This window comes from Orcinus orca, chromosome 4 (genome assembly GCF_937001465.1).
Source record: "Orcinus orca chromosome 4, mOrcOrc1.1, whole genome shotgun sequence".
In the NCBI taxonomy this organism is placed as follows: domain Eukaryota; kingdom Metazoa; phylum Chordata; class Mammalia; order Artiodactyla; family Delphinidae; genus Orcinus; species Orcinus orca.
Window position 1 is genome coordinate 154434980 of NC_064562.1, and position 15430 is coordinate 154450409.

The window sequence follows — 15430 nt, forward strand, 5'->3', positions numbered from 1 at the left end:
AGACGTCTGTCCTGGTGGGCTTCGTGGTGGCCGGGCAGCCCCAAGAGGATGGGTCTGTCTGGTCGCCCAGACCCCCCGCCAGCCAGGCGCCCTAACATGTCCACAGAACGACCAGCACATCAGCAGCCCTCTCTTCTGAAAGGGCACTGGGGGATGGGCCCGGAGCCACTGGTCTCGCGAGAACCAGGACCCGGGCCCCGATGGGCCTGTCGGGGCCCGTCAGGTCATTAGCCCCGCAGGCTTCCCTGGGGCAGATGACGAGGGTGGTCCCCACGTGAGCCCAGGTGGACAGCACTGTCCCTCAGGCCAAAAGGGCACAGGGCTGGGAGTGGCAGAGTCTCCTTTGAGGTTCTGGGGGACTGTACCCTCAGGGGTGCTGGGCAGGGGGCAGCTCATCCCCTGTGACCCAAAGATGGCCCACAGCCTGAGGTCTCCCCACTGCCCAGCGTCTACCCTCTCCCCACCCTTTCCCGCTCAGACTGAAACCCAACCAGGCGTCGGATGCAGCCTGTCCCGTCTGGGGAACATCTGTTCGGTCACCAGCTGCGGGCTGCCTGCAGCCCACACTACTCCCCTGGCCACTGCAGCCCGGCTCCCCACAGCCAGCCAGGCCCTAGGTCTCCCGCGGTGTCCACTCTAGGTGGTCTCCATCACCAGGCCAGAGCTTGGTCACTGCCCACGGAGTCAGGACCACCCCAGCGGGGCTTACCTCAGAGCTAGCCCCTGCCTCCTAAGAGACAGGAGTGGGGCCCACCCTGGGAAGCCGAAGAATGGGGGGAGATTGAGAAGGACAGGGGATCCCATCCTGCACTGCATGGGGGTCCCAGCGGAGGAAGGGCAAGGGGACTGGGGACTGAGCCCTGGGAGACGAGAGCAGAGGGAGGTGACCCAGCCTGGCGCTGGGGAGGAGGCGGGGGCAGACGGCAGCTCACTGCCGAGGCACGGGGGAGGGGAGACTCGGCCCCAGCCGTGGGCCCAGCACTGCCTGGGCAGAATGGTGGGCATCCCGACGGGCAGGTCAGGCAGAGCCTGGGCTTGTCTCCTGAAGCACTGAGAGCCAGCGGCTCAGCCTCGCCCCTCCTGCCGCTCTTCGGACACGCTGCGCCGGGGCCTTTGCTAGAATCACACCAGCTCTCAGTGCCTTTCTTAAGATGCTCCAGAACCTCTGGGCCAGGGGAAACCCAACCCCTGCCTGCTGGCTGGGTGAGGAGAGCGAGGCCACGGGTGCACATCCAGGGTGGACGGTGCCCTGCAGGCAACTGGCCCTAGCCCACCTCCCCACCAAGGCCACGCAGGGAACCCCAGAATGTGGGACGGGAGAAACACGGGCCCTGCACTGAGGGCTGGGGGACCACACCAGCACAGAGAGGGGGGGCCCCCCAGGCCAGATGTGCAGGACTCTGGCTGGCCAAGGAGGCGCGTGCAGGTGAGTGGGGAAGAGTCCTCCGGCTCAGAGCGCTGATGGCGGGCCCTGGGGACCCTCAGGCCTCGGCCCCCGAGCCTAAGGCCTGGTGATGGGGTTCGAGAGCTCCCCCATCCGTCCTATAAACAGGCACACGGGCACGCACAGATGCAGACACAGGAAGATATAAACAGGCACACGGGCACGCACAGATGCAGACACAGGAAGATATAAACAGGCACACGGGCACACACAGATGCAGACACAGGAAGATATAAACAGGCACACGGGCACACACAGATGCAGACACAGAAAGAAACACCAGCTTAGAGGAAAGAATGCACATTTTCTTGTTTAACAAAATAAATTAAATATACGAAGCTTCAGCTCAAACTCTATATAAAATTACAGAGGCCTGGGGCCGCCACGGGGAGTGGGGCGATGGATGCCCGGCCCCGAGGTGGACATCCAGTGTGGCCAAAAGGCCAGGTGGGTCCTGGGCCTCAGGAGAGGCCAAGTCTCTGTGGCCCAGCCCTCCTTTCATCATTATTAATATTATTATCTTAATTTCTTAAATATAAATATCAAGGGCCCCTTCTCTCTGGCAGTGGGACGGGAGGCACCCCCAGCCAGCTCCGGCCTCTCAGGATGGAGCCTAGGGCTGCTCCGCCCGACCCCCCTGCCCAGGGCACTGGTGGACTCCTGGACACCCAGGACAGGTGGTGGCAAAAATAGCCTGGGCAGGGACACAGGCGGGCAGGCGTAGGGAAGGGGTCGGAGTTTTTGGTTTGCAAAGCCAGGGTGCCTCTCAGATCTCCTGCCAGGCCGGGGTGGGGGGGTGACCATGGCCCCCATGAAATCCTTATCACGGGGCCAAGGGATTCCTTCATGAGCTAGCCCATCGCTACATGCGCACTGCAGAGTTACAATACAGACCTTCCCAAAGGCTTCTTAATCTGAGTGTGTGTGTGTGTGTGTGTGTGTGTGTAATTCTGTGTGTGTGTCCAGAGGTATGTCATGCATGTGTGTGCGTCCAGGTGTGTGTGTGTCTCACGTGGGGCGCCTCGCACCCGCAGTCCGTCTTCCTCTGTGGCCTCGCCCCAAGCCTGCGCGGCTGGCCGGGCCTCCGCAAGCCCACCCCGAGGCAGCCTAGCACTGGTAGTGGATGTGTTGATGCTGGTGGACCTTGCCCTCCACGTGCGAATGCGTGTGTGAGTGCGTGTGCGTGTGCGTGTCCGTGTAGAGTTTGGGGTAAAGCTTGGGGCCGGCGGCTGAGCCCGGGCCCAGCAGGTGCTGGGGGGCCGCCGGGGACCCGAGTTCCTCACACAGCCCCACACCGGGGCCGGCACCAAGGGTGGGGGGTGCTGGCAGGTCCTTGTCCCCGCCGCGGTCGCGGGCCGTCGCGGGCGGGCGATGTGCAGGCACCGGAGGGGCGGGCGCGGGGGCGCATGGCTTCTTCTTGGCCTGGCAGAGCCACAGGAGCACGGTGCCCAGGATGAACACGGCGCCGGCTGGGATGCCGATGACCACTGGCCACGGCAGGCTGGTGGTGGAGGACGAGGGGGCCACGGGCGGCCCTGGCGGCTTGGGGTCTGCAGGAGAAACCGAGGAGGGGGCGGGGAGGGGAGCGTCACGTGTGGGCGTGGCCCGGGTGGGGCGGGGCGGGGCAGGGCGGGGCCCACGCACCGGGCAGCACGGTTAGGAAGGCGCTGCGAAAGCTGTAGCCCATGGTGTTGGCGCCCAGGCAGATGTACATGCCCGCGTCGTCCTGGCGCGCGCGAGTGATGAGCAGCTTGTTGAGGTAGGAGCCGTCGGGCCGCGACCACACGTCACCCGTGGGCAGCACCACGAACTTCTGGCCGCCCACGTCGATGGTGGAGTTGTAGCGGCCCTCGGCGCCATACTCCACGCGCTTCAGCCACTGGATCACGGGCTTCACGTCGCTGCGCACTTTGCACTGGAAAGATGTCGTGCCTCCGAAGTCCACCGTCGTGTTCACGGGGTGCGTGCCCGTGAGGACAGGCTTGGAGCGCGTCCGCTCTGCGCAGGGACGTGCGTTGGGCACAGCCCCCAGGCGCCAGCCCGCCCCCCCCCGGCCCCGCCCCCGGCCCCGGCACTCACGGATCACGTCCACCTTGTAGGTGGCGTTGATGGCGCCCGCGCGGTTCGACACGCGGCACGTGTACTTGCCGCTGTCCTCGGGGCGCAGGTTCTTCAGGCTCAGGGTCCACTTCTTCTTCCTGTGCTCACCAGCCTCCGGGCGCGTCAAGGCCTGGTCATCCTTCAGCCACATGATGTCGGGCCGTGGGTGCCCACTGGCCACGCACTTGAGCCGCACGGAGCTGCCCACGGGCCGCGCAATCACCCGGCGCCTCATCTTGGAGGGCTGCGTGAAGCGGGGCCGGGCTGCGCGGGGCGCAGGGGAGGGGCGGGGTACAGAAGTCAGCGGGCACTGGGGGGAGGCACAGCCCCGCCCCCCACCAAGATGGCGGCGTCTGTCCCTGTGCTCACCCCACTGCTTGCTGGCTGGGTCTTCCTGGCCCCCGGAAGAGCCGTCGTGCCCCGGGCTCTCCCTTCCTGGACCGGTGTCGTCTGCAGAGGGGACGGTGCATGAGAGGGGCCTCGGCAGCCCCTGTAAGACCCCAGGACTGGCTCCCGGGCCCCAGCCTCAGGCCCAGCTGGGAAAGCTCTCGAAACGCCAGCAGGAGGCCATGGGCGCACCCACGCCTCAGGGTCCCAGAGACAGCTGGGCCGGAGCCGCCCGCCGGCGCACTCCCTGCGTGCCGGTGACCCCGACAGGCGTGGGTGGGACGGAGATCTGGCTCCCCCACCCTGGCTCCGGGGGGTCTGCAGGGCCGGGGGGAGGTGGCGACCAGGCCCAGCCGGCAGCTGCAGTAACCCTAGCCCACATCAAGGGGCCGAGGGCTCGGTGAGCTGACATGGCTCGCATACCGCTTGGTCGTCCTGCCCTTTGAAAGGACGCTGGGGGGGACACCCACAGTACTCCCATTCCACAGCCCAGAGAAGGCCTGTGGGGCCTGGGTGGGGGGCGGCGTGCTGAGGAATGCCCCCCCCCCCCCAGTGACAGCCGCCGCCTCCACGGCCCAGGACCAAGGCCAGGCGCTCGGACCCCACCCCGGAACCCAGTGGAGGGGTGCGTGGGTCAGGCTCCTCCTTTGTGCTGCCAGGAAACCTGCCCCGAGGGACCCGCCCGGGAGCCCAGGGGGAGGGCGAGGCGCCAGCGCCTGGTACCAGCGAGTGGAGGGCGTGTTCCTGGGGGCGCCGCCCAGTCCCCAAGCCCGGGCCCCAGAGGCAGAGGAGAACAGAAGGCCCTTCCTTCCCAGCGGCCCCTCTGAACTCCGAAACCTGAGCCTCAAAGTCATGGCCGACGCCAAGGCTGCCGGCCCGCCTGCCCCACCAGGCTGCCCTTCAGTGGGACCACCACCTGGGGCCCCCATACCCACCCCTGCCGCCCCCCCCAGCCAGCCTTGGCCCCCAGGTCAGCAGAACTTTGGGGGACAAGGGGTCGGGAGGAAGGGGGACCCCAAGGTGAGGCCTGAGGGGGCGGGGCCCGGCCTGGGGGTGGTGTCCTGGGCTCAGAGGCTGGGAGGGGAGCAGGGCGGCTCTGGTCCCGGGGGCAGTGGGCCAAGCTCATGCAGGGTGAGGGTGGGCACAGAGGGAGGGTCTGCCTCCCTGCCCGAGCTGACTAGGCGCGAACAGCAAGGCCCCGCCCTGGCACGGCCAGCACTGACCCATCACGATGAGGGTGTAGTTGACGCTGAGGCTGCCGAAACCGTTGGTGGCCTTGCACACGTAGGCGCCGGCGTCCTCCCGTTCCACCTCCTTCACCTTCAGCCCCTGGGGCAGCACGCGGAAGCGGCTCCAGCCGCCGTGGATTGTCCGGCCATCCTTGGTCCACATGGTCAGTGGCGGCGGGTCGCCCTCCACGGGGCACTGCAGCCGCACAGTGCGGCCCAGCCGGGCCACCTGCCGCGGGACTACCTTGTCCGCCATCCTCGGGGGGCCTGTGGGGGTCAGAGGGCTCGCTCAGGGAGGAGGGGACCAGCAGGTGGTCGGTCGGGGCCAAGGCAGGTGTGGGCACTGGGAGCCGGGCGAGGGCTGTCCCTGCTGGGCCCCCACCCCGGGACTCCACCCAGATACGCCTACCCAGCTCCCAGACCACAGGAGGCGGCGTTCACCCAGGGCCCACTGCGCTCCCGCACGGGAGCCGGGATGCGGCTCGCCCAGGACGCACGTCCGCAGGCGAGCGAGGGCGGCCCCCACCGCCTCCCTGCAGGCACCCCATCTGTTTGTGTGTGCACGTGCGAGCATCCCTGCGTCTGGTGGCCCATGTCTGTGCCTGTGTGTACATGGGCGGCACCAAACCAGGTCTGCCTGCCTGGACAAGAGCCTCCCTGCTGCCAGCCAGGCCACACCAGGTCACCAAGGCCCTGGAGTCAGAGGGCAAGCAGCTGGGCCTCCCAGCCCTGGGTGACCACTATCTGCCCTGGGAGAAGCCTGCGTCCCGGGCTGAGGCCGTGGTGCCCTTCACCAGCGGGAAGAAACCCATCCCCGTCCCCACCGGCCCGGGGCCACCCAGGGACAATGGGGATGACAGGCCTAGAGGGCGCGAGAGACGGGCCAGCTGGAAAGGACGCTGCGGACATCAGAAGGCTATGGAGCGATCTCCTGGTGGACCCTCAGTCCCCTCCTGCCGTGCCCCCGTGCCTGACGCCCTGAGCTGGGGCTGGTGTGCAGCCCCTACACCACGGGAGGACCGCGAGGGTGGAGGGCTCTTACATGGTCACAGACGGCCCCCCCGGACCAGGAGAGGCAGCCACGGGCACCCGGCTGCCCTTCCCAGGGGCTTGGCTGGGCCTGGCTCCCAGGACTCCGCCCACCAGCCACTGGAAGGGGCACCCACCCCACACGGCAGCCACTCCAGGCCGTGAAGGCCACGCCCCGAGCCCTGGCCGCACGGAGGTGCCGGGGGCGTGGCTGCGCTGAGACGCTGGGCCCGGGGCCTGAGAGCGGCATGTGTTTTTAATAACCAGCTGGTGTTTCTTCAACGTGCAGTCGCCGCTGATTCTGTTGCCGCCTCACAGCCAAAGTGCTCCTGCGGGTCCCCCAGAGACTAGCGCCCAGGGACCCTCACAGAGCACGGGCCCCCATCGCCTCCGCCTGGGGTGCGGACGGAGGGTAGGGGGCCATCCCCGTTGGGATGCAGGGAGCTGACAGCCCAGGGCTCAGCTTCTCTGGGGCCCCAGGTGGGGAGGGGGTCCCAGGGGACTGGGGTGTGAGGGACACAGAGACACTAGGCACCTTCCCTCTACAGCCTCCCCCCTCCACATCCTGCCCCATTCGGGTGGCCCCACCCCCTCCACGCAGCCCCTGGACAGTAGGCCATGCCAGAGGTACCAGCCAGCCAGCCAGCCCTCTGGCTTCCCCTGATACCCGCCTCTCCCTAATCACTCACTTGTCTCCAGGGCCCCCCAGGCACCTACCCAGCTCGCAGTGGGAGAGGCTTCAGGGCCCCCAGACAAGTGGACCTTCTGAGGCCCCCCAGGCCGCCCAGGGTCCGGGCCTCATTCCCAGGCAGACCCTGTCCACCACCTGTCACTGCCTGAAATTCCACCATTCACAGGGGCCTCCCAGGCTGCAGGACAAAAGGGCACCCCCCAGCCCTTCCCGGGCTGACACCTGGGTGCGAGCATCACACGCACAAGCACAGGCACACGGACCCACAAACGTCCACACGGACACACGCGATGGCCCGGACAGCACGCGGGGAGGACGGTGCCCGCGCGAGGAACAGCATGGCTCCCTGCTGGGGCTCCGCCTGTCCCAGCGGCATCGTGGGGGCACCGCTGGCGGCTGGTTCAACACCCCCGACCCCCGAAGGAGCCCGCTTCAGTGGCAGAGAACGCGCCCGCCTGACAGTGCGGCCCCTCCCTCTCCCCACCCGCCAGAGGAGACCATGTTGGGGGGCACCTACTGGGTGGCAGGGACGCCACCCTCGGTCCTGCGGAGTGGAGGGACAGGGCCAAGTGACCGCCAGATGGGCCGGAAGTGTGGCCCTGTGGGCCGGCCTGTGAGCAGTGAGGGGGACGAGGCAGCGCCCGTCCAGAGGCCCCGGCTGGAGCCAGCCTTGTCCTAAAGCAAACAGCCCTCCTCCCCTCTGTGGCCAGCCTCACCCCTCCCCACCCCCACCTGGCTCCGGGGGGCCCTGCCCCCCACCCCAGCTTCTGCGAGAGACCCTCCAGCAGGCTCACCAGCGGGAGGCCTGGCCCCCCAGATTCCTGGGAATTCTGGCCGCCAGCACGGCTGCTGCAGCTCTATATTTAGCCTGGGAAACACAAGCCCTGCTGTTCCACCTGGACAAGGCCTCCCGCCCCTCAGCCACAGGGAAACTGAGGCCTGAGCTGGAGACCCGAAGGCCCCTGGAGGGCGTGTGGGTGGGGGCAGCCGACGCAGCCTTAGTGCCTTCCCCGTGAGCGCCTCCTCCAGGAAGCCCCAACCCTGCACCCACCCGCAGTCACGGCCCTAGGAGGCTGCGGGCACAGGCAGGATGTACACGGCGCAGGCATGGCAGACACGGGGCAAAGGCAGGCTGGGGCCGGGTCTCACCCCAAGAGGGGGGCTGAACGTCAAGGTAACGGGCAGGGAAGGTGTCGCCCCTTCCTCTCCTCCATCCTCCTCCACCCTCAGCTGTGAAAACATGGTCAGGAATGGGGGTACTGGGGGGAATGGGGGGCAGCTGCTCCGGGCGCCCCACAAACCCAGCTTGGATTCCCAGCCGCCATCCAGAGCTGCTGTCACACACAGACCCTGTCACACCGACCCCCAGGTGCACACCCCAACAGTGGGCGCAGACTCCCTGCCACACACACCCCACCTCTGAGCGCTCCTGACGCCCAGGCCCACAGCCCCTCCCCCTGCCTGGCCAGAAGCACCGCTTTCCCCCATTTAGTATAACAAGACCCGGCTGCAACCCCAGCTGATAGCCCTCCTGCCCCGGGGCCCAGGGAGGCAAAGGTGCTGGCAGGAACAGAGAAGGGACCCCCAGCTGTGGCCCACCCCATGCCCACCCCCCCGTACCCCCAAGCCGTCTTCACAGGCCCTCGGGGCCGCCCCGAAGCTCAGCACCCCACACCTCACCGCCCCGCGGCCTCCGCGCAGCCTGGCGCACCTTCCCGACACCCCCTCCTCCCTCCCCGCCCCCAGGGGCACTCCATCTGGACCCACGCTGCCGCTCTGTTCACGCCTGTTCACGCCGTGGCAGGGGTGAGAGGGTTCCCAAGTGTCGGGCTGCACCCCTCCCCACCGCCCGGGGTGTTCTGTGGGCCCTGGCTTGCCGACCCCAAGCTCCCTTCAAGAGGGGCCGGGCCAGACGTCGCCCCTCTCCCAGGGCCCATGTGGCAGAGACCAGCAGGGGCCACAGAGGCACCCCGTGAAGCCGCAAACACAGCTGAGGTTGAGGGTGCATGCAGCACCGGCCGGCTCGTCAGGGCAGCTCTGTCCCCCACAAGCCCTGCAAAGCCCCAGAAATTTCCAGCCTGGAAGGAATTCTCTGGCAGGGGGCGGGGGAGGTGGGGGGAGCATCGGGCTAACCAGCATGGGCCTGGCCGTGGGGTGAGGGCGGCCAGCCAGGAGCCACCGTCCTGCTGTGCAGGACAAGCTAAGTGAGAGGCGTGGGGAGGGGCGCTGGGCCCTGGCTGGGGGGCCGGAAGGGGGCAGGTCCACCCGGGCTGCCTGGGTACCTGACGCCAGACAGGGCAAGTAGGCACTCTCTGGGGGGAGCGGGCGCCCACAGTGGGGACCGGGTGCAGCAGGGTGAGCTGGGAAGGCCGCAGGGCCAGCACCCTCCCCAAGAAGGCGAGGCCTGGGGGGGAAGGACAGGAACACCCCAGGGCAGGGGCACAGGTGAGGCCCACCCCAGGGCTGCCACGAGGGGGGCAGGCTCGGCACACATGCACACCCACACTCGCATACAGGCTCCCGGTCAACAGCCGGCCCAGGGCAGCCCCGGGGGCTGGACCCACGGGATCTGTGGTGGAACTGGTAGGACCCGCAGGACAGGTGGTTGCCCCAGAAACCAGGCCATTCTGGGCGTGGCAAAGGGACGGCCTGACCCACCGAGCAAGCCGCCGGGAGCGTCCCCTCCACCGGCTGCCCAGCCGCGCACCAGGGGGCTGGCAGACCGGGGGCCTCCAGGTCTGTCCTCTTCTCTGGAGGCCCCCAGATGGACCTCCAGTGGCCCCCCAGCTTCAGGGCTCCTCCGCCTAACCCTCACCACCCCCAGGACCGACAAGTGAGGCCCAGAGCATCACCCTGACAGGGCCACTTCCCTGGGGGGGGGACCCATGTGAGCTGCCTACGGGACAGTGACCAGAAAGCACCCAGACCCACCGCCGGGCCTCCCTCAGCTGGACACCGGGCAGCCCCGTCGGGTGTCCAGATCTCACTAGGCCCACCAGACTCAACGCTGTCTCACCCCGACCCTGCCCACCCCGCCATCCACCCCCACCTCACCAACGTCACTTGACCCAGACCCTCCCCCAGCTGCCAAAGGACCGAGAAGGCCCTTGTCCAGTGAGGCCTCCCACACCTGCCGGCACCGGACCCAGAGCACAGGGTAACGCGCCGCGGGGCCCAGACCACCCCAGGGGCCCCGCCCCAGGGGTCCCCGATCCAGGTACCAGAGTCACCTCAGAGGGGAGACGAGGACATTTTCCTGAGCTTGGAGCCCCTGGGCGTTTAAGCAGAACCTCGAGGGTGAGGGCGATGGCTACGGCAGCAGAAGACCCAACGCACCCAGCAGCCTGGCCTGCACGACCCCAGGCCAGAGCCCCTGCGTCCCACCCATACCTGCTCCACGACAGCCCACGCCCACGGCGGGCTTCTTGAGGCCAGGACTGAGGCCATGGGGCCTGAGCAGGCCGGCCCAGACTAGGCGCCCCCAGGCCCCCATAGGCCACCTGGCCCTCAAGGCGCACATGCTGTGTCGGGCTGAGCTCCAGAGTCAGCCCCAGTCCCCGCCGGAACCCGGACAGGCTGCTGCACGAGTGCAGAGGGCAGCCCCGAAGCCACTGGCAGTGGCCCTGGACCAGGAGAGCGCGCTCCGCAGGCCCCGGCTCCTCCAGGGCTCAGGATCATGGGAGCCAGAGGGGGTCCCTCCGCCCCGCCTGCTGCCCCAGGTCCCGTTATTCACTCTTCAGCCACTCAACAGCGCACAGCTTGTGTAAATCTCTCATGAAATAAACTCCCCGGCAGGAAGAAAAGCAATTGTGTTTCCTGCCAAGATGGGAAACCCTGGATTTCAGCAGCCCTTAGGCTGGAGCAACTCCTGCAGTGCCTCAGGGACAGCTCCTAGAAACCCCACCCTGGGCCAGTTCTCCTCAAGGCGGCCGTCTGCGCTGGATGGGGGGGTAGGCACTTACCCCACCCCCTGCCTGCCTCCAGGCCCCGCCCCCAGCCACTCAGTTGGGGCACAGGGTGTGGATGGAGGCCCCGGGACTCCTCGCTGGAGCCAGGAAGGCTGGCCACAATGTCCTGGTGGAAAAGCCCCCAGGACACCCCCTCAGCTGACCAGCCTCTCGGCCCAGCCCTTCCCCACTCAAGGCCCCTACCCCACTACACCAAGGCGCCCGCGTCCACTGGATGTCCACTCTGGCCCCGGTGAGCTGCTCACCTCTGCCCACGACATCCCCCCAGCTGGAGGCCTGTCCTTGCCTACCCTGACCAGCACCCACCTCTCCTTCCAAGTCCCGGGGTGACGCCCACGCCTCTGCGTTCCACCTCCCTCCAGTGGACCCCGGGCTGCGACCCCACCTGAGGTAGCCCAGGTGGCCCCTGCTCTCCTGGGCCCCGAGAGGAGCGAGGCTGGGACTGACCAGGAGCGCCTGGTGGCCACCACTAGGAAGAGCGGGTGATGGGCAAGGTAGGTGGGGCCACACTGGCTGCAGCGCCGCTGAGGTCTGGGGACGGTGGCATGGGCGCGGACACGCTTTCCTTGCACACGCTGCCCCGCCGACGGAGGCTGCCACCTGGACGCACCAGGGCTGCAGTCACCAGGCGAGGCACAGCGTGGGGCAAAGGAGGCCAGCGTGGACGGCCACACAGCGGGGAGGCGGCCACAGCCCGTCCCCCCGGCACGTCAGCGAGCCCGAGCCGCCCAGGTGATCAGAGGCTGAGGCTGCTGCCGGGGAAAACCAACATGTACCACGTTAGGGCCGTGGAGCCGGGCGGGAGCCGGGGGCCCACTGATCCCCCCACAATGGAGACAGAGGCTGCGGGCAGCCCAAGCTCAGCCTGGCCCAGCCAAAGGCCACTTTGTTCGGCTCCCTCCTCCCCCCAGAGGAGGCAGTGATTTATTTTCCCTTCCAGGAGTGGGGCCCAAGACAAGACGTAAATGGGGCCGCTGGCCCACATCCCCAGCTCGCAGAGCCTGGGCCGGGCTCCCACAAGTCCACCTCAGCCCTGGCCGCACACTGGCCAGCACGGCCTGCAGGGACCTAGAGGGGAGGAGAAGGCCCCCTGCAGCCTGGCCAGAGGCCGAGGTCAGACAACACACATGCACACGCCACAGCCGCCCTGACGGCCACATGCTTCGCCAACGACTCACACACCCCAGCAGACCCTTCGCGCCACAGCCCCAAGGCAGGGCAGCTCCAAGTCCTCTCCATCCCGCGGGAGATAGGGCACCCGGCACACCGGCCAGGTCCAGGGGACAGGGCGGGGCCTCCGGGGCTGGCTGCTCAGAGACCGTCCACTGCACCGCCATCCTCAGAGGAGTTCACACGCGGCACCTCTCAGAAAACCCTGAAATGACTTCTTCCAAAGTAATTTGTAAAAGGCATTTCATTCGGAACCTCTCAGAGCTCCCACTGTGAGAAATAAAATGGAAATGGAGAAAGCCAACCTCTTTTTTCAAATTTGAAAAAAGAAAAAAAACAAACAGTTTAAGACAAACCCACCAAGATTGTGAAACTTTGGGAAAAGGGGAACTTTAAAAATATGATTGGAGTCTAGAAATGTACCGATTCCGGAAATTGTGACACCACGGGGAAAACGGCTTTCAAAAAACCACCCAAACTCTGTCTGCGCTGGTTTGTCAGCCTAAGAAGGTCCATGCTCAGCCTCTTCACTCGCCAAGTGGGAAGGGCCTGCAACGACTCTGCCCTCCAGTCCAGGCCTGGCGGAGAAGCCAGCACAATTCAGGAAGAGCACTGACCCCGCACCCCCAAAACCACAGAGGCCCTTGCCCTTGGAAAGGGGCTCCCACCCCTCTACTGCCGCCAAGGCCCTCACCATGCAGCCCAAGGCCTCAGCCAACGGGCACAGAGCAGGGTGTGGTCCCTCTGGGACCCCTCGGCGCCGAGGCAGGCCCTACCGCCCACTGCCATCCACGGCCCGCTGCCACCCGCCACTCCACCTCCGGCTCCAGCCAACGACCAGGCCAGGCCAGTGGCCTCCAGAGCCTCCCTGGCCAAGTGGCCGGAGGACAGGCAGGTGCGTGGATAGGGGAGTGCAAGCAGATAAAAGAGCAATCAGAGTCCAGGCCACTGGCCACTGGCGGAGGGGGGCCTTGCCGGGCATGACCTGAGTGTCCGCAGTACCCTGGACACTGCCCGTCCCAGCCACGCCTGGGCAGCCCCCACCCTCAAGCGAGCCAGCCAGTCCCCGGCGGGGCAGGCGGGGCCGCGGGGGTGGGGTGGGTACTGTGGCATGAGGCCCACCTGGGCCGCCGCCCGCCACCCCACACCCGAACGTGGCCATATAAGGCCGGGTTGGTCTCAGTGCGCCCGCTGGGCGGCAGCGGCGCGGGGGGAGGGGTGCGAAGCCTCAGAGGACTGGTAGACAGGGCAAGGACGATCCTGAGTGGTCAACACACCCAAAGGGCTGGCCTGGCCGCAGGTCCCGCCTAGCTGAGGGAAGCCAGCACTGAGCATGGCAGTGGGAGTCTGCGGGCACGCATCACCCGTCAGCCAAGGATGCCCCTTGCTGGGGCTGGTTGCAGGGGCAGGGGTCCCTCCGGAGGCATCTGGGCCTGCCCGCTTGCACAGCAGGTGTGTGAGCCCACGTCCAGACCCTGGTGTGGTGCACACCGAGAGACGTAGTGTGTAGCTGGAAGTAGGTGGTCTCAGGGTCTGCATTAAGACAGGCCCCGACCCTCCACCATGCAGTGACCCCGTGCACTGGGCACTCAGTCTCCCAGCCCCCACCCTGTACCTTCCCAGAGATAGGCAGGCCTAGGGCACAGGGCTGGGTCATTAGTCCCAGAGGCCAAGAATGTCCCCACTGTCCCCACACCCAACCCTGGCCACCAGGGGGATCTCTACAGGTTCCCAGGGGCCTAATTGGGTCCAATGTGGCCAAACAGCCCATCACTCATGAATCCGCCGTGAGCAGCTGCCCGCAACTGCAGGGATGTGTGTGTGGATGTGTGCGTATGTCCTGAGGGGAACTGGGGCCAGAGCCCACCCGGCCAGCAAGCGTGGGGCCCCACGGATGAGCTGGGGGTGCCCTGAGAGTGAGGGGTAACCCTGTGGGAGAGCTGGAGGGACCTCATGGATGAGATGGGGATGCCCCATAGGTGAGGGGTGCCCCACAGGTAGCTGGGGAGCCACGTGAGTGAGGGGGGGCCGCGGGTGAGCTGCAGTGTCCCATGGGTGCACTGGGGCTCCCCGCGGGTGAAGGGCGGGCAGAGCCGGGCAGGCAGGGGCGGGGCGCAGGCACGCGCGCCAGGCGGGCACTGTGGCAGGGTTCAGGGCCGGAGGGAAAGGGGCGGCGCTGGCGGAGGCCGGGGCGCCGGGCTGGGCGCCAGCACTCACCTCGGGCGGCGGTGGCCGGCGGGAGGGCCCCCAGGAGCAGCAGCAGCGGCAGCACCAACGCGGGGCTCGGCGTCATCTCGGCCAGTGCGGACCTGGGGTGTATTCGGAGGCCGGTCACTGCGTGGGGGTGGGGGTCGCCCCGCCCCCCGCCTTGGGCCCCGGAGCCGCCCGCACCCCAGCCCTGGGTCGCGGGGACCGGGGTGCGGGCCGCCCCGCCTTCCCTGCCGCGCTCCGGGCGGAGGAAGCGGCGGCGGGGGAACCGTGGTTATCAAAGGCAGACAAAGGGTTTACACTAATTACCGACCTCCCCCGCCCCCCCTCCAAACACCGTCTGGATTCCTGGCTCTTGTAACTCGGGCCCTGCCCGCGGGACACACAACACCGGCGGCCCCGCAGATAATCGCCTGCGCCATTAGCGGACAAATTTGCGTTGGGGGGGGCCCACGTGGGGTACAGGGGCGGGGGCGGGGCACTGGCAGGACCTCGGGCCAGGCGGGAGCGGCGGCGGCGCGTGCCGGTGCCGGCGGCTCCCCACCGCAGAGCGGGAACCCGGACGCTCTCAGCCCGGGCCCCCGCCCCCGGCCCCGGCCCCCGGCCCTCCCGAGTCGGCCCGCCCAGTCTGCCCCGGGGATCGCGGGCGCGCGGAGGGGCTCACCTCGGCGGTGCTCGCGGGCGGCGGGGCTCAGGGCCGGGCCCGCGGGGCGCGCTGCGCGGTCATCGCCGCCCCGGGCGCCGCACCCCGCCGCCCCGCGCCCCCGGGCCCGGCCTCGGGACGGGGCGGCGCTACCTGGGCGCGGGCGGCTCGGGTCGGGGCCGGGGCGGGGGCCGGGGGCTGGGGCCTGGGGGCGGGGCGGGCGTCGGGGTCGGTCCGGGGGCCGGGGCCGGGGTCCCGGGGCGGCGGGGCGAGGGGCCCGGGGCGCCGCGCCGCGAGGCGTCCTTCCCTGCGGGGCTTTGTCAACTCTCCCGGAGCGAGCGCCGAGCCCGCCGCGCGCCCCGCCCCGACACAACTTCCTGCCAATCGGCACGCCGAGGCCGCCGCGTCCCGCCCCCTTGTCCCGCCCATCTCCCCGCCCCTCACCCCGCCCCGCGCCCGAACTTTTCGCCAATCGGCGTGCGCGCCCTCCCCGCCCGCCTGGCTCCCCGCCTTAACCCTCGCGGTGCGGGCGGCCCGCGGGCGGGTCGGCTCCCCGGGGCG

General features: G+C 68.3%; 1 protein-coding gene across 1 annotated transcript; it reads right to left on the reverse strand.

Moving 5' to 3' along the window:
• Positions 1–1728: 1728 nt before the first annotated feature.
• On the reverse strand, positions 1729–15186 carry FGFRL1 (fibroblast growth factor receptor like 1). The gene is made up of 7 exons (XM_049709200.1): positions 14891–15186; positions 14236–14327; positions 5155–5427; positions 3914–3994; positions 3524–3808; positions 3089–3442; positions 1729–2994 (listed from the first exon to the last, which is right to left on the reverse strand). The coding sequence occupies exons 2-7, from the start codon at positions 14309–14311 to the stop codon at positions 2552–2554; spliced, it is 1512 nt and encodes a 503-aa protein (XP_049565157.1). The 5' UTR covers positions 14312–14327; positions 14891–15186; the 3' UTR covers positions 1729–2551.
• Between the last annotated feature and the right edge of the window lie 244 nt (positions 15187–15430).